Source organism: Camelus dromedarius, chromosome 34, assembly GCF_036321535.1.
Source record: "Camelus dromedarius isolate mCamDro1 chromosome 34, mCamDro1.pat, whole genome shotgun sequence".
In the NCBI taxonomy this organism is placed as follows: domain Eukaryota; kingdom Metazoa; phylum Chordata; class Mammalia; order Artiodactyla; family Camelidae; genus Camelus; species Camelus dromedarius.
In genome coordinates, this window is record NC_087469.1 from 17,438,558 (window position 1) to 17,462,938 (window position 24,381).

Sequence of the window (24,381 nt, forward strand, 5' to 3'; positions counted from 1 at the left end):
CTGTAGTGAATAAACCTGAACATTCGTTATTTTCCATTTGTGTGAGTATGTCTGGAAGATAAATTCCATATGGCTTCTTTTCCAGCCTCTGAATGTTTTGGTTGATTTTTTGGGACTATTCCCAAGTTGTACACATCTTTCTTCAATTAGGGAAACCAAAATTGTACACAATACGCTGAGAATAATTTTGCCAGTGCTGAATATAGCAAGATCGCTTTTCTCTCTTTTGTTCTTGCAAATCAGATCTGCCAAAATTATAAGCCAGTTTTCAAAAACGGTCTAACAACAGCTCTAAAAAGTAGTTTATTAAATATAATGATCTAACTGCTGAAGAATATTAAATATCTAAGCACCATGATTTCTAGTTATTTGACTGCTATTTGCTTTTTTTCCCTCTTTAACGCATGTTCTTTGTTTTGGTTTCTATCTTTATGCAAGGGTTTGATTAAGGTCAAGGCTGCCCAATACACAACAAGGAAAGCAATAATGAACAGGGGCAGCTTGGGAAAATATTATTTTAACTGTCAAGTATGTATGGGGCTAACTCTTCTGACTTGAAATAGTTGGTCGTACTATCGGATCATATGCCTTTGCTTTAGAAATATAATCACCACAAAAATATAGAACGTCATCAGCCCAGGAATTCAGTAGCTATAGCCTGTTAGTGTTGCAGGCGTCAGCAATGGCTGAAGAATTTCCAGTTTTCTTTAACATTTGTTAATGCTCAATGATTCAAAGTGACTGAGCAGCAGGCAGAAATAGCCACTAACTATAAGAAAGTTTCAAGGTATTTACTTATAGCTGGCTGATAGAAAATAGCGGAAGGCAGGACTGAACACCCAAAAATGTTTTATAAAGAACTAAGCAAAATGGCATGATGAAGAATTAGAAAGTCATTCTCACCTTTTCTCAAAGGTAAGACTCCTTTACCCCATCTGTACCTTTTGTCTCTAAATTCAACCTCATAGATCCTGGAAGTGTCAACCTCGATCTATCGAGGGCAGCAGCCAAGAGCAAAAGATGAAAAACAACCCGTACAAGAATCACTTCTCCTGCAAGGATAGGTTATTGCCCCATACGTCAGTCTTTACTGCTTGAGACGGTTGCAAACTTTTTATTTGGGGATGTTAACTCGATCTCACGATACACGAGTTATCACTTATCCTCACCAAATTTGTCAATTGATATGTTTGCCTTATTGTTTATCTTTAATGTTCTCTGAGCACTTGGGTGTAAATAATTTCTATCAGATCTGAAAGGCTGCATCCATAGTCCAATCTCAATGATTTGAATCACAGTTACGCATTTTTAAAAATTTACTTTTATCAAATACTCAATTCTGTCTGTCTCCTACAGGCTCTCCATTTTGGGGCAACCTCTTATTCTTCAGTTTCACCATTATATATATATATAAATATATGTTTTAGCATGCATCTCAAAAGAAGACAATTTTTTCTCACCTAATCACAATACCATTGTCCCATCAAACAAATTTAACAAAGCTTCTCCAAGTGAGCCTTCATTTCATAATATTTTACTGTGGCTCTGTAATTCAATGTGTGAGTTCCAGCAAAGTGTAGGTGATACATCCTTGGTTTCCCCAAATAATCAGTAAATCTGGTCATTCCGAGATGAGCAACTGCTGATGCCGTGATGGTGGGGTTAGTCACCACACCGTGATCAGCACCCTGTCTGGTCTGCAACCCATCCCCTCAAAAGGAGTGGGACCCAGAGTGAGCTACTATGGCAGGTCTGGAAATATGTCAAGTCTCCAGCAACCTCCTTCATGTTAAATGAAATGAGGGATTTAAAAGGTGATTTGGACCTCGTTTCTGGACTGCTGGACGCAGAACCCTTTTTACCTCAAAATTGTACAGACATCATCAAAGGTCCCTGTAGGGCAGGCATCCAGGACCTGTGTTGAATGCTGCTAACTGTGCTTTTAAGATGTGCCAGAAAATGTGATCGGGAACAGCTTCTCATAAAAAGTCGGCAGGGAGAGAGCCACGCAGACACCTTCAGAATTCGGCTTACCAGCTCACCTTCTGAGAATAAAAGTACTGAGCGTTAGTGTACACTTATCTCAAGCAGCCATTTGCGGAAAGAATAGTGTTGCGAGGGAAAACACTGGAAACAACTCATTTTCAACAACTGGACAAATATTTGGTGGCGTTGAGCAGTGTATGTCCAGTCTTGTTCTTCAGAGAGACCTCTGGAAAGAGGCAAGCTTCGGGTTCAAACTCTGTTGTTTCCACCTATTTTCTATGTAACCTGAAACAAGTTACCTAGTCTCTCTAAACCTCAGAGAGTTGTTGTGAGTACTAAGTTAAAAATTAAATAGAGTAATTTCCAGCTTCTCATATACCTCGAAGTTGGAAAGGATGTTCCCCAAATAGCTAGCATGAGGATGCGGGTCTCCTGAAAACAGTAACCCTGTTGTCAACTGATGTGTTGTCTTCTGGTTCTGCGTGGCACTCTCCTCTGAGCTTGGTGACCTTAAGATAGTCCTTTAAAGTTTCTGTTAAGATCAAGTTTCTGAACTGCAAAACAGTGGGCTACCATATGACCCAGAATTTCTACTTTTAAGTATATACCCAAGAGAAAGAAAAGCGTGTCCACACAAAAACTTGTGCACAAACGTCCATGAAAGTGTTATTCGTAATAGTCCAAAAGTGAAAACAGCCTAAGTCTCCATCAGCTGATGGCTGGATAAATTACACATGGTCTCTGTCCATGTAATGGAATATTATCTGGCACAAAGAAGGAATAAAGTACTAATTAAATGCTGCAACGTGGTTAGCCTAAGTCTGAAAACATAAAGCTTAGAGAAAGAAGCCAGTCACAAACGACCATATATTTTATGATCCCCTTTATGGGCAATGTCTAGAAAGGCGAATCTTGAGATCCCAGAAAGGAAACTAGGAGTTGCCTCAGGCTGGGAGGAATAGGGTGGGGGAAACCGAGAGTAACTACTAAGTACGGTGGGGTTTTTTTTTTTTTTTTTTTGGCATAAATGAAGATGCTCTAAAACTGATTGTGAAAATGGTTGCACGACTCTGTGACTATACTAAAAACCATTTAATTGTACACTCCAAGTGGCTGAATTGTATGGAATGTGAACTATATCTCAAAGATGTTATATATAAAAATAGAACAAAACAACAAGCAAAAAACCTGAAACAGACCTTGGGGTCCCACCCAGGCCCTCTCACCCTGTGAGGCTCCACCTGAGAAGCTGGCTGGGCTCACTCTTCCACAGTTCTTTCTTCTTTTTTTTAGGTATCATCAATTTTATTTTATTTTATTTTTTTGAACTTCTGTTTTTCTAATTGAAGTACAGTCAGTTATAATGGGTCCATTTCTGGTGTACAGCACAATGTCCCAGTCATGCATGTACATACATATATTCATTTTCATATTCTTTCCATTAAAGGTTATTATAAGATATTGAATATAGTTCCCTGTACTATATGGAAGAAATTTTTTTAACTCTTTTTTTTTAGTAACTTATTTATTTAGGTTTTTTTTTTTTTGGAGGGGGTGAGGGAGGCAATTAGGTTTATTTATTTCTTTATTTTTAGAGGAGGTACTGGGGATTGAACCCAGGACCTTGTGCATGCTAAGCATGCACTCTATCACTTGAGCTATACCCTCCCCCTTTAAATCTATTTTTATATATAGGGGCTAACCTCTTCGGCATTTCTTAATTGAAACAACAGGCAAACATTGTCAATATAAGCCAAAGGGGGAAAAATGGCATATTAGTTTGTTCTACATCTTACCTTTAACTCAAAGGTTTTTAAGTAATTTAAAGCCAAGGGGTTCACAGACTACTTAGTCAACGTATATTTAATAATGCACAGAATAACAAATAGGGAACCAAAATAAGGATCCCAGGAAGGACAGCTGGGAAGGGATGAGATTTGTAGCTACCTTGGCAGTAAGATCCAACCTAAACTGAAAGTTGAGACACAGAATAATTGCCACTGTCTATTTCCTACGAACTCTCTCTCCCCAGTTCTCCCTTCCTATTTGATTTTCATTCAGTTATCACTCTCCCCCATCTCCCAGCCCTTCAATTCCTCGGGAGGTGCTGGTTGACTTAAGACACTCAGCACATTTTATTTCTGCCCTTCTTCCCATCCCACCCCCCCCCCTTATTGATTCAGGAGTGGGGATGTGACCTAAGTTGTTTAGCCAGAGTATCTCAAGACACTTGTTTGGAGGGCCGGGGCAGAGCTGTCTTTCCCCCTGGACGATTTCCTGAGCGGATGTAGGACGGAAGCCAACGGTCGCAGACAACTCATTGTTAGTCTGTGGATGAGGAGAGGAGGAGGACCAGGAGACTCACAGAGATCTGAGCTGCAGTACTGACTGGAGGCACGCCTGAGCTCTACATTGTCACCTCTAGATTTTTCCCAGTTACATAAGCCAGTAATTACCATTTTTGTTTAAACCAGATTGAGTAGACATTTCTATTATTTACAGCCAAAAACATAAAAATGAGACAATTCTAATAAATTCTAAACTCAAATTGAAGCTTAATGTTTATTAAGATGCGTAGGACCATGCCTGACGTGTAGTAAGCTATAGAAATGTAGTTATAGTTATTATTACTGTGGAAGTGTTAGTATCACAAAGCAGAGAAAATAATAATGAGTAACTTATCAACTTAACAAAGCATCGTTTTGTTTTGTTTTTAGTTTTTTTAATTGACGTATAGCCAGTGTACAATGTTGTATCAATTCCTGGTGTGCAGCATAATGCTTCAGTCATATGTACACATACGTATGTTCCTTTTCATGTTCTTTTTCATTGCAGGCTACTGCAAGGTATTGAATATAGTTCTCTGTGCTGCACAGTAGAAGCTTGTTGTTTATCTATTTTATATACAGTCATTAGTATCTGCAAACCTTCAACTCCCAATTTATCATGTCCTGCCCCCTTTCCCCTTTGGTAACCATAAGTTTGTTTTCTATGTCTGTGAGTCTGTTTCCATTTTGTAAGTAAGTTCATTTACGTACTTTTTCTTTCTCTCTCTCTTTCTTTCTCTCTCTCTCTTTCTTTCTTTCTTTTCTTTTCTTTTCTTTTCTTTTTAGATTTCACATGTAAGTGATATCATATGGTATTTTTCTTTCTCTTTCTGGCTTATATCACTTAGAACAATGATCTCCAGGTCCATCCATTGCTGCAAATGGGATTATCTTATTATTTTTTATGGCTAAGTGGTATTCCATTGCATACATATACCACAATTTCTTTATCCAGTCATCTGTTGATGGACATTTAGGTTGCACTGTTAACAAAAGGAAAATGAAAGAGGAGAGCATCGTTCCTCCCTCCACTGTAAAAGTAATACACATCCACTACAGAAAATTGGGAAACACAGAAATACATTAAGAAGACTACAAACATCATTTACAATCCTATTCTCTAGAAAAAAACTGATACTTTGGTTTATTTTCTCTAAGTCTATTTAAAGGTCTAATTGAAATTATTCTATATATACAAATTTGCATTCTCTGCTTTTAAAAATTTTACCATATCCCATAAGCATTTTTCCATCTTTCACTCTCATTTTGGGTTATTTCCCTAGGATGGAGTCCTAGAAATGAAATAAGTGAGATTTATAGGGTTCTTTTGAACATGAAATGAGATAATGGATCCAAAAGACATTTGAAAATTGAACAGCACTATACAAATATGAGCTATTATTGTAATATCATTATCCCTTTGCCTAAACTTGCTCCCGGTCTGAATCCTCTATCTTGCTGAATTGTACTAGTGTGATGGCTGCCTCCATAAACAACCAGCCGCAATTACCTACTGCCTTGTATTGAGTACTTATCATACGCTATGCATTGGGCTAAACCTGTGACTACTTCATCCATTATTCCTTTTCATCTTTGTAAGATCCCTGCTAAAGAGGTGACATTATCCTTTTTTACAAAGAGAATTCTGAGCTTTGATGAAGCTGAATCATTTAAGGTCACACAACCAGAAACTGTAGAGCAGGAATTCGAATCCTAAAATTCATCTGAGTCGAAAGTCCCTGCTTTAACCACTTGTTATCTGCCATCAGGCCCTGCCTTTTCCCCAGTATGCATTTCTGTATCCCTCAAGTCACTGAGTGGGGCACTTTCTGACCCCTGTGTCATCCTTCTCTGCGTTTCTACTTCTTCTGCCCTGGTTCAGGCTCTCATTGTGTCTTCCCTGGATGATTTCAACAGTCTCCTGCTCTGATGAATCCCCAGTCTGTCCTCCTGCTGGCAGAGTGATTTTCCGAAGATGCAAATCTGACCATCATTTAGTGCTTCCCCGTATCTGTCAAGATAAAGTTCATAATCGTTAGTGAGCATCCTTTCTTCTCATGATCCCTCCTCTCTCTGTTGTTCCCATATGGTGTCAGGCTGCTTCACACTTTCCTGTCCACGCCCAGACCCAAGACTAGCCATAGCTGCCTACTTTGCTCAGGTGATTCCTATCTTTCCCAACTCAGTTAAAGCATCTTTTTCTCTGGAAAGTGTTTCCTGTTATCATCACACTTTTTGACATTGAACAAAGAGCCTTTATTTATTAAGCAAATTGAAAACGAGAAGTAGACCTTATTTCACTTTATATCTCAAGCAAAGGACATGGTATGCTGTAAGTGCTAAATAAATATCTGCCAGACGAATTCTTAAGTGACTTTGGTATTGATGTCTCACCAGGAAATGTTAGGATGTATTAATAAAATGCACACTGTGCAGAAAAACAACATTGTGGCCTATATAGCATGTGAAATATTGTACTCAGTTCTGGAGTCTGCATTTTTAGAGGCTGATTGGTAAACTGGTATGCACACAGATGTATAAAGAAGGTAACAAGGTCTGGTAACAATGTTGCATGGAAAATGGTTACAGAAATGAGTCTCTTTACATTAAAGAATTTAGAATGAGGAGGGCAGGATGGGTAATGACAACCCTCTTCACATACGTGATGAAGATTAGCTCAATAAAGTCAAAATGTCTAATCACAGAACTGTGAGTTTCTCCATCCTTCTGTTACAGACATCATAGAAAGGAGTTCGGTACAAAGTAGAAAGTTACCCAAATATATTCACACACTTCAAGCCTCTCAAGCTGAGAAATTTCACATCCACTTTTCTGAAAAGCAAGTACTATATAGAAATCACCAACAATAAGAAGTTTTAGTGCAAGCAGTTCCCAGCACTGAGGTTTTTTATCATCATTTTGTATTTTCTGGGCTGAAGGCAGAGGAAATCACTCAAAGAAGCACCAAACAACAACTCTGAAAAAAATGCGGCTTCATAGCCACAGTGTAGGGGCAGAACAGCCCAAGGGACGGGGTGACGCCTTTCAGATGAAGACTCAGGGCCAACAACAAATAAAGGAAGGTAAACAAACAGGCAGGGCCACATGCAATAACAACTCCTCCAAAAGTGATTTGCAGCTAGAGGCAGCTTTTCTGCAGAGCTAATGAAGATTAAACTCCAGGACCACTTTTTTGCCCCAGTGTCCTCCCAGGCTCCTGCAGGGACCCTAAAATTTTCATGTTTGTCCTTACGGGGGCACCCAAGATTGTATACGTTTTAGACCTTACAGAACTTGTTTCCTCCAAGCTGGTAAGCCACTTTACCAGCAAAACAAAATGCAGCACATTTGTCGTGTGTGTAAAGTTATTTTTTCAAACCTTGTACTTCAGCCACACCTACATACCCAGGTTGTAATCAGTTAAGTCAATATTATTTTTGAAAACAAAAAATGTTTTCCATGAATCCTCCAGGGCCAGGTTCTTTTTTATGTCTAGATCCTGCTTTGGCATTATTGAAATTTGGGGGCCCTGTGTTGATTTGAAGTACTTCATATTTTTGTCTGTTTGACTTGCTTAAAAATCAGATCTCATTTTAGTTTAGACCAGTAAGAGGTATAAGAAAGGCTTTATAAATCAAAATATTTAAATTTTAATTGCCTACTCATCTGATGAAGGTGAAACTCATGTAAAGTTAAATCTGTTCTTCTTCTAGAAGAGCATCCTTCTGAGAAGAGATTCCACCTGCTCAGTGTCAGTGGCAGAGGGAACACAGAAGCCTTCTAAGCAGGAGAGAAAGGTGGATGGCTAGGTAAATTTCTAATCCCTCTCGAGTCACATTTTTATAGAGTGGCTTCTCTGTTTATTAATAGAAGTGTGATTTTACAGACCATCACAAATGCAAGCCAAAAAGGATGGCCAGCCGTGGATACATTTTCCTTGTATCCATCGAGGGATTTATTAGGTGAATGCTTACTGGTATCTGGTAGTGAGCTGGTTAGCATGATTCCAGCAGGAAACCTGAAGTCTCTGAGTAGCACAAACCAACACTCAGTTTCCTTCTTTGTTGGTGACTGGTTTTGGTTGTGGGTGAGTTATTTAACCTCTCTGAGCCTCGGTTTCCTCGTGGGCAAAATGAGTGTAATATTCATCTCACAAATCTGAATGGTCTCTCTTGCATGATCAGTTTCTCCCCTTCCCCAGTGGCTTCTCATCAATGATAAACAGCAACAACAGCACAACAACAAAACCCTCCACCACAACCGCACGAGGGCTGCTAGTTCATTCTCTCAATGGGAAACCTCTTGGAGGAGACGGCCGTACTTGTTAGCTCTCCCTCCCCAGCCACTGAGACCTTCACTTCCCGCACGTAGCTTTTAAATGTACAAAGAAATGACCAGTGCCCAAGTTCAATGGCCTCCAAGTTCAGTGATCCTTTCTCAGTCTTGGAATTGGAATTCCCTGGAGAACTTAAAAAAAAAAAAAAAAAAAAAAAAGAAATTGAGTTCCTTATGCCACTAGCCTTAGTGATTCAAAATTTCTGAGGTAGGAGCTGAGGAATTTGCCTTTTCATAAAACTTCTTGGTTGATTTGGAAAAGCATCCTGATTTGGGAGCAACTACTCTAGCCGGATTTACTTTACCTGAATAGGTGTTGGATGAGTAAGTGTCAAGTGGATGAGCAGATGCTGCTCATATAAAGATACACTTAAGGATATAAACTGCTTTTCCCCCCCAAAATGAAACATGCATATCTTAAGTGTACATGAAAGATAACTTAAGTGAGAGTGTGATTCTTAAGAAGATAGGAAGCAAGGGGTTATTTTAGGCTTTTTACTTTTGTGCACAAAGGGTAATAAACTGAAAACAGTACTCTTCAAAGGACTTGCTCACTGACATGAGCATATTTAGGATGAAAAATTATTCTTTGAGAATTGCAAGATGAGGCATGTTCCTGTGATTGTCACTTAACAAAAAGAGGGTAGCAGTTTAAAGTCAAGAACATTGATGAACAGGGCAACGAACTTATTAATGCTCCTTCAGTGAACTGAAAATGCAAATAAACTTCTTTCAGGACCTAATTAATTTTAGGCAGAAAACACCCTAAATCATTTTTCTATATTTCCCTGCCCTGTCTCATGATGTCAGAGCCCAGCCTTGAAAATACAGTCCCCAAAGTGTGAATACTGAGGCCACCGTGCTGAACTGAAGGAATTTCATTTGCTTTTCTCTTAGCATTTAGATTCATAGAAACTTACACGCCCCTGAGTTTGAGTCCCTGACTTTGTGGGTCAGAAACAGGTTCCAGAGGGTCTGTAGGACTCATCCAAGGCTCCACAACAGAATTAGGACTTCCAGTCACTTGGCACTGTTTCCACACATATCTTCCCAGAAACTTGCACTTCATGCTTTTCACTTCTATACATTCATTTTTCACTGAGTCACAGAAACTGGTGAAATAACACAGGTTTTTAATATTGACACTTGACAGAGAAGGAAAGGCAGTCCAAATGATGAAGTGCTTGCCCATGGTCATGAGCTGCACTAGTCAGCTTGGGCGGCCGTAATGAAATATCCCAGACTGGGTGGTTTAAACAGCAGGAATTTCTTTCTTACAGTTCTGGAGTCTGGGAAGTCCAAGAGCGTGGCTGGCCAACTTGGTTTCCCCATGATGAGAACTGTCTCCTCACACGGGTGGGGATGGGATGGGAGCCAAGCTCTCTGGTCTCTTCTTATCAGGGCACTAATCCCCTCTTGAAGGCCCCATCCTCATGAACTCATCTAACCCTAATTACTTCCTAAAGGTTGCATCTCCAAATACCATCCCACTGGGGAGACAGGACTTCATACACGTAAGATGGGGAGGACACAATTCAGTCCATAGCAACAGTTTCAGAACTAGGACCAGAACTCAGCAGAACTGGTTTCAGTGACTCTGCACACACACATGCTGGGGTCTCCAGGGCGAAGGGCCCTGCAGTACGACAAATTCATGTCTGGTCAGTGGCAGAAGAGAGCTATAGAAATAAACAGGGGATCAAGCGCACAATGGAAAACGACATTCCGGGGATTCAGAAGCAGAAGACTTTACCTTCAGGCGAGTAGAGGAAGATAAAAATGTTTTCAAAGAGTAAATATTGGAGCGAGGACAGTGCAGGCATGGGGGAAAGGTGCGGGCTGGCTTTGGGGAATGGGGTGGAGCCTGTTCCCCCGCAGGAACGGGCATGTAACGCAGTGGGGCTGGGAAACCCAGCGTTCTTCTGGTGGCCGCACTGTGTGTGCTCTGTGGGCACTATCTCTTCCCTCTTACTGTCTGTTCCCGGGGTAGAGACCCTGTTCTCTATTTACTTGGAAACTAGCAAGCACTCTGCGGAGGGTGGTTCATAAATCACGCGGCTACTGAAAGGAAACAAAGCCAGTGGCGCTGCAGCCCTGGCGGGGCCGTGCCAGCTGTGAACCGGGCAGCGGGACCTTTCCCAGCTGAAGTGGAAATGTAATGGAGCAAGAAGGCAGAGAGAAGCAGGTCTCTTGCTAGTGATCGTAAACTGATGAAGAAAGAAAAATGATCTTTTCCTGAAACACATGAGGAAGGGGACCTGGGCTTTGAGGTCAACGTGGACCTTGCACCACTGGTCTCCGGCAGGAGGCAGCGATACCTGGCTCGAGTGGCCGCTGGGAAGGAAGAGTAAGGATGAGGCCTAAGGAATAGGGGTCAACAGGGTGGAAACACGGCCAGGAGCGGCGAGGAAAGGGCAGCGCTGGAAAGGGGCGCGCCCTGCGCGGGGGTCGGAGCGGAGGGAAGCTGCTTCACGGCAGCCCTTCCTCTGCCCAGAGGGCCTTCTATAAACCGGCCTGCACTCCGAAGAATTCATCCTGTTTTTTTATCCTGTTTTTAATAAAACCGTTTTCAGAACCGAAAAGAGGGCGGTACCCAAAGGAATCTGGAAAATACCCCGCAGGGGTGGGGAGCGGGGCGTGCCCATATCAGGCGGCTGCAGGCGAACAGACCAGCGCAGTGCGGGCAGATACCCGCGCAGGGCGATGGAGCCCGGGGCACGCCCCCGCCGGTGCCGAGCCGCGGCCCCCCACGCACCCCACGCAAGGTACACGCACACCCCACGCATACCCCACGCACGTCCCCGCGCCTCCGGGCCGCAGGGCCCGGGGGGCGGGGCGTCAGCGGACGGGGGCGGGGCCGGGAGGGGGCTCGCGGCTAGGGCGGTGGGAGGGACGGGCTCTTCCGTCCTTTGATTGGGCGTGAGCTGAATAAGGGGCGGTGTCTTAGGGCCGCTCTGCGGGCGGGTATTGGGGGCCGGAGATGGAGGGCGTGGTTTTGTGAAGTCAGTTCCGGTTGGTGTAAAACCCCCGGGGCGGCGGCGAACGGGGTTCAGATGCTTCTGGGTCGCGGTGGGGAGAGCGTCCTAATCTCTGTGTGTGTGTGTGTGTGTGTGTGTGTGTGAGCTTGAGAGCCGAGCGCTAGAGCGACCCGGCGAGGGATGGCGGCCACCGGGACCGCGGCCGCCGCGGCCACGGGCAAACTCCTGGTTCTGCTGCTGCTCGGGCTCACGGCGCCTGCCGCGGCGCTGGCTGGCTACATTGAGGTGGGGACCGGGCAAGCGCCCGAGCCCAGTCTCCTGCGCCCGCCGGCGGAGCGCGGCCTGCGGCTGGCGGGCCGCGGGGGCCGGGCCGGGCTGGGGGCGCGGCGCGCGGGTTGGTGGGGGTGGTCCGGCGCTGCGGCGGGTCTGGCGCGCCCTCCCCCGCCCGCCCCTGCTTGGCGCAGTGCTTAGCGCTGGAAGTCGGGCTGCGTCCGCCGCCGCAGAGGCCAAATGAAAGGCATCGGGGTTGCGGGGGGCGGCGGGCCGTCTGAGCCACCCCCAGCCCCCATCCCGCCCGCGGCGCCGCCACATCCTCTGGGGACCCCGCGCCGCTCCTGAACGCCCACCCGCCTCCCCCGGGACCGCGCGAGCTTCTTGCCGTGTGCCCCGCGGCCCCGCGGCGGCCCGCAGCCCCGGACCCGGTGCGGCTGGGCTCGCTCCGGGGCGCCCCGCAATCCCCAGCCCCGGGCTGGAGCGGGCGGCGCGCTCTCTGCGCGGTGCCGGGGCTTCCCACCGGGAAGCGGTGGACGCGGCCTTTGTTGGCGTGGTGGGCCGGGCCGTGGGGAAGTGCCGCGGTGCCGGGGCGAGCTCCTCTCGGGCTGCACGGAGCTGGCTCCCGCACCCCGCGGCGGGTGTGCCTCCTGCTTCCTACGGGCCTCCCTCCCAGATCCACCGCTCTGGCACCGGGCCTTCGGGAGGAATTGTTAAATATAGCAGCTTGCCCGAGTCTGATAAACAAGGGGAGAGCCCTCTCTGCCGTCGCTCCCTTTTGTAGTGGGTTTCCGCGAGTGGGGACGGTGCCCGTGAATACGTTGTAAAAACTCTTTTGTTTAACCGTACTTTTTTAGTGTCCAAATTTAAGTAGTTTTTCTGCACCTGATAACCACGTGAACATCGTTGTACCTCGAGGTGGTTGCGTTGCCCGCGCTTCTGGGGACTCGCTGGGGTCCGGGCAGTGGGCAGGCCGGGTGGCTGGGGTCCGTGGGTCCTGCCGCGTGGCCTGTCCACTGCCGCTTCATGGAAACCTTTCTGTTCCTGAGGGAGACAAGGGACTTTTTACTTGCCCTCTCGAAATAGTGCTTGAACTGTCGGACTGGAATGTGCATTTCTGGTGCAGTTTATTTCCCCTCTTCTCTGTTTTAAAAATTACAACGGATTTCTGCGCATTTGGCTAATTTCAGAAGGAAGTGATATTGCATTTGATTACATAGGCATTGACCGAGAAGTTTCTAATAAAAACACCAGGTTAGAATATGTTCTTCTGAAGAATGTTTAAACATTTCCACGATTAGAATAAATCTAATCAAGAACAAGCAAGCCTCTGATGGAACGGCTTGAAACGTTTCTATTCATTCTGCTTAAAGCTTTGATCCTTTAGGGAGAAAAAAAGGAAGTTTTAAGTAGAAATAGTTAATGTTTATATACGCGTTCTTTTAGACTAGGGTTATTTTAGTTTCCACACGATGGTTGGTTAGCTTTACATTTGTGATTCCTGCAGGAAGGCAAGCTAAATCAGTGGGCTGGGAGGGGAAGGAAAAAAAGGATTTTGTATGGAATGTAGTTTTAACTCTTAGGTCAGGGTGTCAAAAACCATTGTTCACACTATTTTACCTCGCTTCCCGGGGGTATGAGTAATTTCAAGCACTAGTGAATTCACAAAAAAGGGCTCATCAATTTTAAAGAACATCATCTTTTCAGGTTTGAACAGAATAGTAACACTCGTATTCCTGCAGAGAAAGAAATTAACAATGTCAGAATCAGGTTGTTGTGGATTAAATTTATTACCCACATCCTAGTTCAATTGAAAAGTCTGGCTAGACAGAAAGTAGGAAATTTGGTATTTCCCTAAAATGGTTTTTGAATGCCATTTTATGTAACTTCTGCTATTTGGAACTATATTTTTGCCTACAGTTACTAAATTATCTTTCAAATAGTTTTTCCTTATGTCAAGCAGGCAGAATTTCATTCATATGTATATAATTTTATTTTGTTTTTTCGCTTTCAGGCAGAAGCCTGCCTAAGCCTTAATTTAGATGAGAATGGCCTAAATCAGGATTGTCTTTGGGACAGACCTTATTGAGATTAGCCAAAGGGATTCTGGCCAAATCCCTGATCAAATTGCTTTGGCACAGAATTATTGATTGGCGAATCTTGAATGTTGCTTGGTGTTGACTGAATTAATCTCTTACACCTGTTTAAAAGGAAAAAAAAATCTCTGTGCTCAGGGTCACTTCCTCTGTTAAATCCGAGACAAGTTCTGTTGTGGGCATGCTCCCACTGGGAATTCTCAGACAGTATTTGTGCTGAAATTCTGCACTCTGTACAGTGGACACTGAGGCTTCTGAGAGCTAGAACTCGAGTTCATTCTGCCACATTTCAAAGTAAGTGCGCCCTTCGGTAGCCAATTTTCAGGAAACTCAAAGTGTGACAGCAGAGGTGGAGGATCAAGAAGCCGTGAGTCGGCATTTGAGTGATGGTAGAAGGGATGTCCGATTATGGCCTGGATGGATATCAATGCTTCTGGTAGGAACTTCCGTCTTTATTTATCATATCTATGTTAAAACTAGTTTGATGAATATGGTGAGCTGAATCTTAGCCATCAGGCCCTCCTTTTGTAGCACTCAATTCCTCTGAAGCTGGGCCGCCCCACAGCGTAGCTACCTGTCAGGCTACTGAGTTTGCAGTGTGGCTATTGTGATGGAGACATGAATTTTCCATTTTGTTTAATTTTAATTAATTTACATTTAAAAACAAATACTCCATTCAGTGTTTGGAAGACTTTGGACTATGTTTGAAACAACTTGGTATGTGAATCTACTTCCTGAACTACGTTGTATGACATCTAAATGGCATATCAGATATTTCCTGTGAAAGTTTAACATCTGAATTGAGATATACTCTAAGCGTAAAATGCATGCCATATTTTGAAGACTTAATGAGAAAAAACTTGTAAAATAACTCATTTATAATTTTTATATTGATTACATTGACGATAATATTTTGCACATTGAGTAAAATATTAAAATTAGTTTCACTTGCTTTTTCTAATTAATGTGTCTGCTAGAAAATACAATATATATGACTCACATTTCTGCTGGACGGTGCTAATCTAATTTTTTGCCTAAGGCTGGTGCTGCTTGTTTTTATTGGCACAATTTTTTAGTATGTTGCTATTTTTCCCCCCAATAAAGTCTTGCTTGAAGTTGGTCCAGCATAGTCTTAAGAACAATTCTGAATTTTTTAATGTAATTTTTTCCATTAAAATTTTTATTTAAAAGTAATTTCATGCATACGGAAAACTGCAAAAATTGTACCACTTTTTATACCCTTTATTTACCCAGATTCATCAGTTGTTAACATTTCCCCTATTCAGCATGTGCTTTATCATTCATTTTGTTATTATGCATTTTTTGCTGAGTTCTGAGAGGAAGTTGCATGCATCATGCTCCTCTGTTCCTGAAAGCTTAAGTGTGTATTTCCAAAGAACCAAGGACATTGTCCTATGTGACCTTAGTATAGTTATCAACCTGAGGAAATTTAACGTTGATACAATACTTTGATCAAATCTACTGTCTGTATTCCATTTTGTCAGTTGAACCAGTAATGTTCTTTATAGCATTTGAAGACATTTTTTTAAATTTAAAAAGCTTTAGAGTTATTGGCAATAATATGTGAAAGTAATACGTTATTTTTTCCAAATATAAAAATCATATTTGTAACTTACCTGATACTGTTTTGACCCTGCAAAATCAAAACTTAAAAGCCTTTCAAGATTCTTTAATTACGTTACTCACCCTTACTGACTTCTTGGGCTTTTGTGTTCTTTTTAAAATAATAGAAGAAAAATTGTATAGATAGTGCATATTCATTGAAAAGTTAAAAAAAGTGCATATAAACAATAAGAAATGGAAAATAGTCTGAAATCATGTTATCCAGCAAAATCTCACTCTAAATGTTCTGGTGGCGCATGTCCCTCTAGAGCACCAGGTGCATAAGTTTATAAAAGTGACATGTATTGCATGGTTTTCTCTTTTTTTTTTTTTTAAATTGAAGTATAGTCTATTTACAATGTGTCAATTTCTGGTGTATAGCATAATGTTTCCGTCATAGGTATAGGTACAGGTACATACAATCTTTTTCATTATAGATTAGTACTAGATATTGAATATAGCTCCCTGTGTTCTGCAGTATAACTTTGTTGATTATGTTTTATATATGGTAGTTAGTAATATATTGCATATTGAAGCTGGTACCTAACAATTATTATTTCAAATTGTCCTAAAATGAACTACTGAAATAAAATAGTTATCTGTGTGATAAAAAGTAGGGATAAATTTTTGTACAGTAATTGCAGTCTGTGGAGGGAGGCCATTTGAGAATTCAAAATCGCCCACAATCCAATTTTCCTGAGTTGTTTTTTAGTGAGATAAACTAGATTACCTTGACTCTTAATTAAATTTAGTCTAGTGTACCTTGATTTATGGCCTGAGATGGAAAGTGAACCATGTAGGTACATTCAAATAGAAATGAGTTCCAGTCCTTTATATCGACTACAGCTAATAACTACTTTTTGCTCAGAGAAATTTTCTTCCATAAGCATCGCACAGCCTTTTTTTAATGAGATCTTGTTAAAGGTAGCTATGATCTATCTTTAAAATAAGACTTTTCACTTGTTACTCGTCCCGCTAGTGTTTGTTGAACACTGTTACGAGGTTCTGTGTTAGACGCTAAACCGTGGAGTAATGAAGCAAACATGCAGAGTGCCTTTTCCTCTGCACAGGGCACTTGCATGTAATTTCTCGGCCCCACCCCCAGAGATTCTCCCTGGGTACCTCTGGGATTCTCATTGTCACGAGCTCCCCAGGTGATTCTTCGTGCAAGTAGAGAAAAACAAACTCCAGCAAGCAAAGAAGCCAGCATAACTCATTTGGGTGCATTATATAAGTCCCTGATGAAAATCTGGTGAAGTAGTATTCCTTCTGCACCTAAAAAGGGAGTCAGGAGAGGCCAAGGGTTTGAGGTCATGCAGCAGGGCTGGGGTAAGACTGTCCTAATCTGAGTCTACAGATCTTTTTTCTGCATCAGGATGTTTGGTAATACTTCTCTTTAGGTTGCATATTTCTTTTTACTCCTATTTACATGTCTTCTCCACTACCAAAAATCCTGATATGACTATTTTCTTTAAATGAAAGTAATTTCATAGATGCTGCAATGTATCATGAATCAGTATATAGTGAACTGTGTTACCTTTGAAGGATGTAATTACAGGGCACTTTGCCTTTTCGCATTTTCCATGGATTTTTATAAAGATGTCTAATGCTTTTTTTTTTTTAATGCGAGTTCCCTGTTTCTCTCTCTCTTTTTTTTTTTTTTTTTTAAAGTAGTAAGCTTGTTCATCTTTGGATTCTGAAAAAAAACTTTTAAGAAAAGAAACTGTGACCACCTGCGGGGAGTCTTATCAAAACCAGTGTATGGGGTTATTTGGAAGAGAAAGGTTACTGGCACCAGATTCACAGCCACTGGCCTAGTTGACAGACAGACTGTTAGGAGGAGGCTGAAACAGTAACCAGTAAGACTGGAGTCAGATTTTGGTCTAGAAAAAAGCGTTTGCAGTGGGGCACCTGCAGTGTGGGCTCAGCAAGCAGCTCGGCACAACCTTTCTCTGATGCAACATCCAGAGGAGCTTGGGGCTTTCTCAAAGCCCATCAGCATGAGACCCCTCAAGTCTTACGGACAGATTTATATCAGATGCTTCCAGCCAAACCAGACGTGGGCAGGGGGATTGTAATGCAGTGACAGACTTGGACCACACGTTGGGTTCTGTTGGAAAGGAGGGCTATGGATGTTGGGTAGATAACAACCTAACATTGGCCACAAGGGCATTTTCCACTTGGGAGGTTATACAGCGGGCTGGCTGGGAAGAAAGAACTAATTTATTCTTCCCTAAATTATCTGTTGAGTTGAAAGTTTGCTGGTGAAATTGAGACATCAGAGGAACTTCTCACACAGTTTACTAGGATCTCGGCACTTCATTTGAGGAGATAACGCCATCCAGGACGGAATGGCTGGAATGGGGAAATATATGGAAAAATTTATAAGGGAGATACATTTAGCCTAGAGAAGAAGAAAACATGGGATTTGGTGTTGGTGGTGAGGAGCATAAGCGTTTTCAGATTTTTGTGTGTTGGCTCTGGAAGGCTACATAGATGACTTGCCCAGGCAGAAGCACAGTTTTTATCTGGAGAGATGATCCAGTAAGAGTATAAAGTGTGTAGGACCTTTTATTTGATTCCTCTTAATTGTGAACATTACCAGCATAGTACAGTAAATATATAAAAACCTTTCTTATCTCCACCACCCAGCTTTGTTAAATTTTAACACTTCGCATATTTGCTTTAGCCTTTTTTTTTTTTTAAAGAACTTAAACATTATAGATAGAGAAATAAAACATAATAGAAAGGCCTCCTGTGAACTTACCCCCACCCTATTAACCTTCCTTTCTGGGAAGTAACTCTTGTCTTGAGTTGGGAATTCAGCATTTCCATTCATGTTTTCATGCTGAGAGAGAACCCTTTCATCTCTTTGGATTCCAAAGAAGCTTGCCCGAGCTCTTAGAGTTGTAATAAATATTTACTTACCAGTTCAGAGTTTGAGCACATTAGGATGATTTCAGAAAGTAAGAATGCTGAGATATTTGAACTGAAAGTAAAGATTTAGCACCGTACCCACCCACGAAGGTGCCAAGCATACAAGATCCCATTGCAGCCCCCCCGACCCACATCTAAAGTGTTTTTAAGCCTTTAAAATTTAAATACACAAAGGAAAAAAATTTACAGCTCGGTGTATTTTTCTAAAACAGGTACTTGGGTAACCAGTGCCAAAGTCAAGAAGTGGAAAGTCCCCATCCCCCGCCCCCCAGAACCGTCGCCCTGATTTTTATGGTAGTTAAGTCTTGCTGTTCTTTACAGTTTTACCACCAAAGCACTCGTACCGAAACACTGTAGTTTAGTTTTCCCTGTTTTCTAGCTTTGTGTGAAGAGAGTCCTTCAGTATGTGTTCTTAAGCATCTGGTCTCTTGCACTACACATTGCTGAAGGTCATTTGTGCTGTTGCGCGTGGCTGTGGGTCCCTTGTTCCTTTGCTGTATAGTATTCCAGAGCAAAAGAAACCACAGATTGTTTTGTTGACGGACCTTTGGAATGTTCCCAAGTTTCAGGTTCTTGAAATAATAGTGTCCTCTGTGCAGCTTTAGAAGTTCTTAGTTTTAATGTCTACTTTATCAGTTTTTAAAAAAAATTTATGGTAGGTGCTTTCTGTGTCCCATATGAGAAGATTTCCCCACCATGAGGACATAGTTCATCTCCTACGTTGTCTGCTAGGAGCCTTTTGTTTTGCCTGTCACATCGGGAGCTACAGTTTACCTGGAACTGGTTGTTGTGTAGGTATGGAGTAGTGGTCTTTTTATTTTTATCTTTTCCCTGTGGCTGTCCAGCTTGCACCCATTATTGTCAAGGTCATCCGTTCCCTCCTGTTCTCCCATGCCACCTTTGTTGCTAATTAGTACTCAATGTGGGTGAGTCATTGTTGGAAATGTTAGGATATCCTTTTTTATGGATGAATAATATTCTACTGTATGTATATTTGTGTGTGTGTATATATTTTCTTTATTCACCTATTAATCGACACTTAGGTTGCTATGTTTATCCCCTTTAACTCCTTTGGAAGTGGTTGTTATTTACTTCTCTCTCATTACTTTGGAACGTATTTATATAATCTTTTGCTATCCCTTTAGTGGTTACTTGAGACATTTCAATCTCTTTCACTTACCAATGTCTTACATTAGTTGGTACTTTTACCCTCTTCTTGTACAATAGAAGGGCATTAAAACACTAACTCTGTTTAACCCCCCTTAACATTTTTGCCATTGTTGGTATGTATGTTAATTAAATTTAAACTCCAGAAGATCTCACATAAGCCATGTTTTATACAACCAAATGAATTTGGATCCAAAAAAAAAAACAGACAAATGAACTTAAATATAAAACAGAAACAGACCCACAGACATAGAATACAGACTCATGGTTGCTGGGGGTGGGTGGGTGGGAAGAGACAGACTGGGAGTTTGAGATTTATAGACACTGACAGGTATAGATAAACAAGTTTATACTGTATAGCACAGGGAAGTATATTCAAGATCTTATAGTAGCTCATGGTGAAAAAGAATATGAAAATGAATATATGTATATTCCTGTATGACTGAAAAATTGTGCTGTACACCAGAAATTGACACAACATTGTAAACTGACTATAACTCAATAAAAAAATAAAAATTTGAAAAATGAATTTAGGTCAGTAATTATCAGCTCTGGAGGCACACTGGTATCATCTAACTTTCACAGAACACAGATTGCCCTCACTCCCATTCAGACAGATTACATCAAGGTCTTTGGAGGAGAGAGTGTCAAGCATTAGTATTTCTTAGAAGCTCCTCTGGTGATTCAAATTTATCATGAGATTGAGAGCCTCTGATTTAGATTTACATACATACTCTCTTTGTTAGTCTTCATGCATCTTGTATCTGACATTCTTTTTCTGATTGTTTTTTATCTTCCAAAATATATTTTAGAATTTTCTTAAGCTTGGCTGGTGACATATTCTTTCATCAAGTATCTGTTTCAGTGACATTCTTGCAAGTTCATTGAAAATATTTCTTTCATCATTTTAAAGATCTTATTCTTTATTCTATTCCTGGTACTTAATGTTATCAATATCCTGATGTTAAATATTACCGATAGCTTACCAGAATTAACTGTCAGATTGTTACTCCTTTGAAGATAATGTGTCCCTTACCTCTGACTACTTACAAGATACTTTTCTTTAATCTGATTTTCAGCTATTTTACTATGCACTTAGGTGTGGATTTTTAAAAAACGTACAGTCCCTTGATATCCTTTGGGGGTTGGTTCCAGGACACCTCCCCCATACCAAAATCTGTGGTATTCAAGTCTTTTATATAAAATGAGCTAGTATTTGCACATAACCTATGAATAGCCTCCTGTGTACTTTCAGTCATCTCTAGATACTTACAATACCTAATGCAGTGTAAATGCTATGTAAATAGTTGTTGACCCATGACAAATTCAAGTTTTGCTTTTTGGAAGTTTCTGGAATTGTTCCCCCAAGTATTTTCAGTCTCAGGATATGGAAGGCTGTCTTCTGCTCGTAGAGCTCCTGGAGTCTGTGGTTTTATGTCTTTCATCAGTTTTGGAAAATTCTCAACCATTGTCTTAAGTATTAAAATATTTAAATATTGCTTCTGCCTACTTCTCTCCTTTTCTCTGGGACTCCAAAAACTAACAACTTAGATGTTGCTATTCTGTCCTTTATGTTTTTCCATGCCTCATTTGATAGATTCTCTTCTGATCCATCTTTCTGCTTACTAATGGGTTCTTCAGCTATAGTTAATCTACTGTGAAGTCCCGTCCATTCAGTTCTTATTTTCAGTTATTGTAGTTTTCAGTTTTACAATTCAAAATTGATTTTTTAAGTTGTTTTGAGATAACAGCTGAAATTCTCAATTTTTTTGTTTTTTGCATTTTTGAACATGGTACGTGTACTTAGTCCATGTCTGGTAATTCCTTTAACTGGGGTCCCTGTGGGTCTTTTCCTATTGTCTGTTTCTGTTGATTATTCACGTTACGTTGTCTCCTAGTTTGTCAAATTATTTTTGTTTATGTGCCAGACATTGTATTTACGCAAATGCTTGTAGATTAATTTGAGTCCTAGGCTAGTGTTACATTCCGAAGAACGTCTGATTTGCTCCTACCTGGAGTTTGAAGAGCTGGCAGTCCAGAGTCTCAGTTTCTGTGAAGTCCTGCCAGAACGTTTGGATTACCTTTCTAGGTTTCAGGCTGCTTTGGGGTACCCACTCCAAACCACAGGTGTATTTCCTTTCCCGTCTCCTTCCCGCCCTGGACTCCAGCTCCTTTCTCTTCAGTCCTTCCAGGCTGTCAAAAAGCAGACCTCAGCCACTCCCTTCAGGGTCTTCGAGCACCCCCAGAGTGAAAACCCCAGTGCAGTGTTCACCTCCTTGGGCTCTCATCCTCCCCTGAAAACTGACCTGGGAAATCTTCACCGTCTTTTTGGATCCCTACTGCCTTTAACTAAGTGCTTTTAAACATACTTCATGCTGCTTTCTAGCTATCTTCATCAGAAGATTTGGTCTGAATTACCTAGTTGGCCATAACTGGAAGTTAATTCCCTTGAAATTGGATATCTACTGGGAGTTTATAGAGACAACCTATGTGACTTCAAGTAGTTAGGGAAGAAGAGCAGTCAAGCAGGAGTGGAGTGGCAGATTCTGGTGGTGGTTGGAGTAATAATGATGATGAAAATCATATTTATGGTGCAATTACTATTTATAGTATTTTGCACATACTTACTGAAACCGTTGAATTATCTTCTGAGGCAGGAGCTAAGGTTGTTGATGTTTTTCGGATGTCGGAACTGGGACACGTACAGATAAAGTAACTTGACCAAGGTCAGATGTCAGTAAGTGATGAACTGGCTCTCCAGGTTGTGCCGAGTGGTGGAACAGATGGCCTGGGTCAGAGGCACGGAGAAAGGGTATCTCGGGTCGGCATGGGCCCACCAAAGGCTCATGGAGAAAGTCTACATTTAGGCAAAAATTTAAAGTAAAAATTCTTAGTAATCAGAAAGTAAAGAGAAAACTCATCTGAGGTTGTTTCTCGATCTTTCTCTACTACCAAACCACGGTCAGGTCATGGAATTTAGGTTGACAGGAATTGTACATTATGACCTGAATGTGTGTCATCTCAGGAACATGTTTCCTACTTCTTACAATCTTTCATTAAAAACAACTGTCAGATTCTAAATTGATTCTTTACAAATGATTATTACGGTGTCTTTTAGTGTGTGTCCTCTGTTAAAGAAGACATTTATGGTCATTGTGAAAAACTTAGAAAATAGAGGTAAAGCTAAAACAAGCAAACAGAAAGAAAGAAATGAACTGTAACTTGCCATCGAGGTAAATAACTTTAATTTTTCCAGTGTGTATTCTGGATATCTTTCTTTTTTGAAAGAATGAATTCCCCCTTATATGTTTATAACCTGTTTTCCTGCCTTTTGACATGTTGAATAACTTCTCAAGCCATTAAATGTTTTACAGCATCACTTTTAATTGAATTACACTTCATAATTTGGGGCTTTTTAAACTCCCTGCATTGTTAAATGTACACTATCCACCGCTCTTAGTTGCCTTCCATACTGTGAATTTCGGAGTACTTTTGCAGCAGTATTGGAACTACAATTTGAACATTTTATATTGCATTTTGCCTTTATTTTGTAAGAATGAGTGAAAAAAATGGGAAACAAAAAGCACTTATTTTATTGACAAGAAGCACCTGGTTTGATGGAGTTGGTGCCTATTTGGTGCTTTCTATTCTAGGTCTAGAGTCTTTGAACTGAGGTGAACACCCAGTGGGCTCAATTATGTAGGGAAAGTAAGGAATGTTTATAAAATGCTGAAATTAAGTTTTCGAGGGTTTTTTTCCTTAAAATACTGGAAGGAGTTGAGATTTGTATAAATTACTTGCTTATTCGTGGCAGAATCCCCCCAAATAATGTGCACGTTGAGCTTGCTGGTCTTTCCAGGAATGTATTAGACATAAAACAAGAGTTTCTTACTCTACGTTTTGTTTAATTCGTCCCTTTATAATTGGGTATTTACATTTCTGATTTTTTCCTAATGCAAACAATACGCAATAGATACCTCTTTTTTGTATCTCAAATTGACATTTAAAAGAACCTTTGGGTATAAATTGTTCTTAAGTTGAAGACTTTCCGTGGTAACTGGCTCATCTCAGGTTCTTCATAGTCACGTTGTTATTAGCTCATGTTTATTAAGCTGCTGTCTGCAGGGCACTGCAGAGCACTAACATCACCGCTGAAGGCAACGCATCCTTCCTAAGGTGATAAACGAAAGAAGGCTTTTTAAGTGGTTGGAAAAGTGGCAGCCAACACTTCTCCGGTCTTTCAGAATAGGTTATTTTAATCTGGCTTATCTTTTGAAACTATGAGGTTTACTTCCAGATACTTTACATTGTCAGCCACACAGTTAGTGTTTTCAGTTCTTTTGGGTGTGACCCGGAAAGTGGAATTGCTGGATCATATGATAATTCTATGTTGAACTTTTTTTTAATGTTTAACTTTTTGAGACTTGCCCGTTTTCCACAGTGGCTGCAACATTTTATGTTCCCACCATCAATGCCGTGGCTTCCAGTTTCTCCACGTCTTTGCCGACACTTGTTTCCTTGGTTTGTTTGTTTTTGTTTTTTTGATAATAGCCATCTTAATGTGGGTGTGAACCAGCATCTCATTGTGGTTTTGATTTACATTTCCCTAATGATTAGTGATGTTGAGAGCCTTTTCATGTCGGCCATTTGCATGTCTTCTTT

At 41.2% G+C, this 24,381-nt stretch overlaps 1 protein-coding gene across 4 annotated transcripts in view; it reads left to right on the forward strand.

Annotated features, from left to right (window-relative positions):
• Window positions 1-11,692: 11,692 nt before the first annotated feature.
• The window catches only part of APLP2 (amyloid beta precursor like protein 2), a 58,469-nt gene continuing 45,780 nt past the window's right edge, over window positions 11,693-24,381 (forward strand). For 2 of the 4 annotated variants that reach the window (XM_031443372.2, XM_031443374.2), the window contains exon 1: window positions 11,693-11,911. In XM_031443372.2, coding sequence (XP_031299232.2) covers window positions 11,807-11,911 — 105 coding nt within the window. In that variant the 5' untranslated portion in view covers window positions 11,693-11,806. The remainder of the gene's footprint in view (window positions 11,912-24,381) is intronic. The other 2 variants (XM_031443373.2, XM_031443375.2) reach the window with 1 other exon arrangement.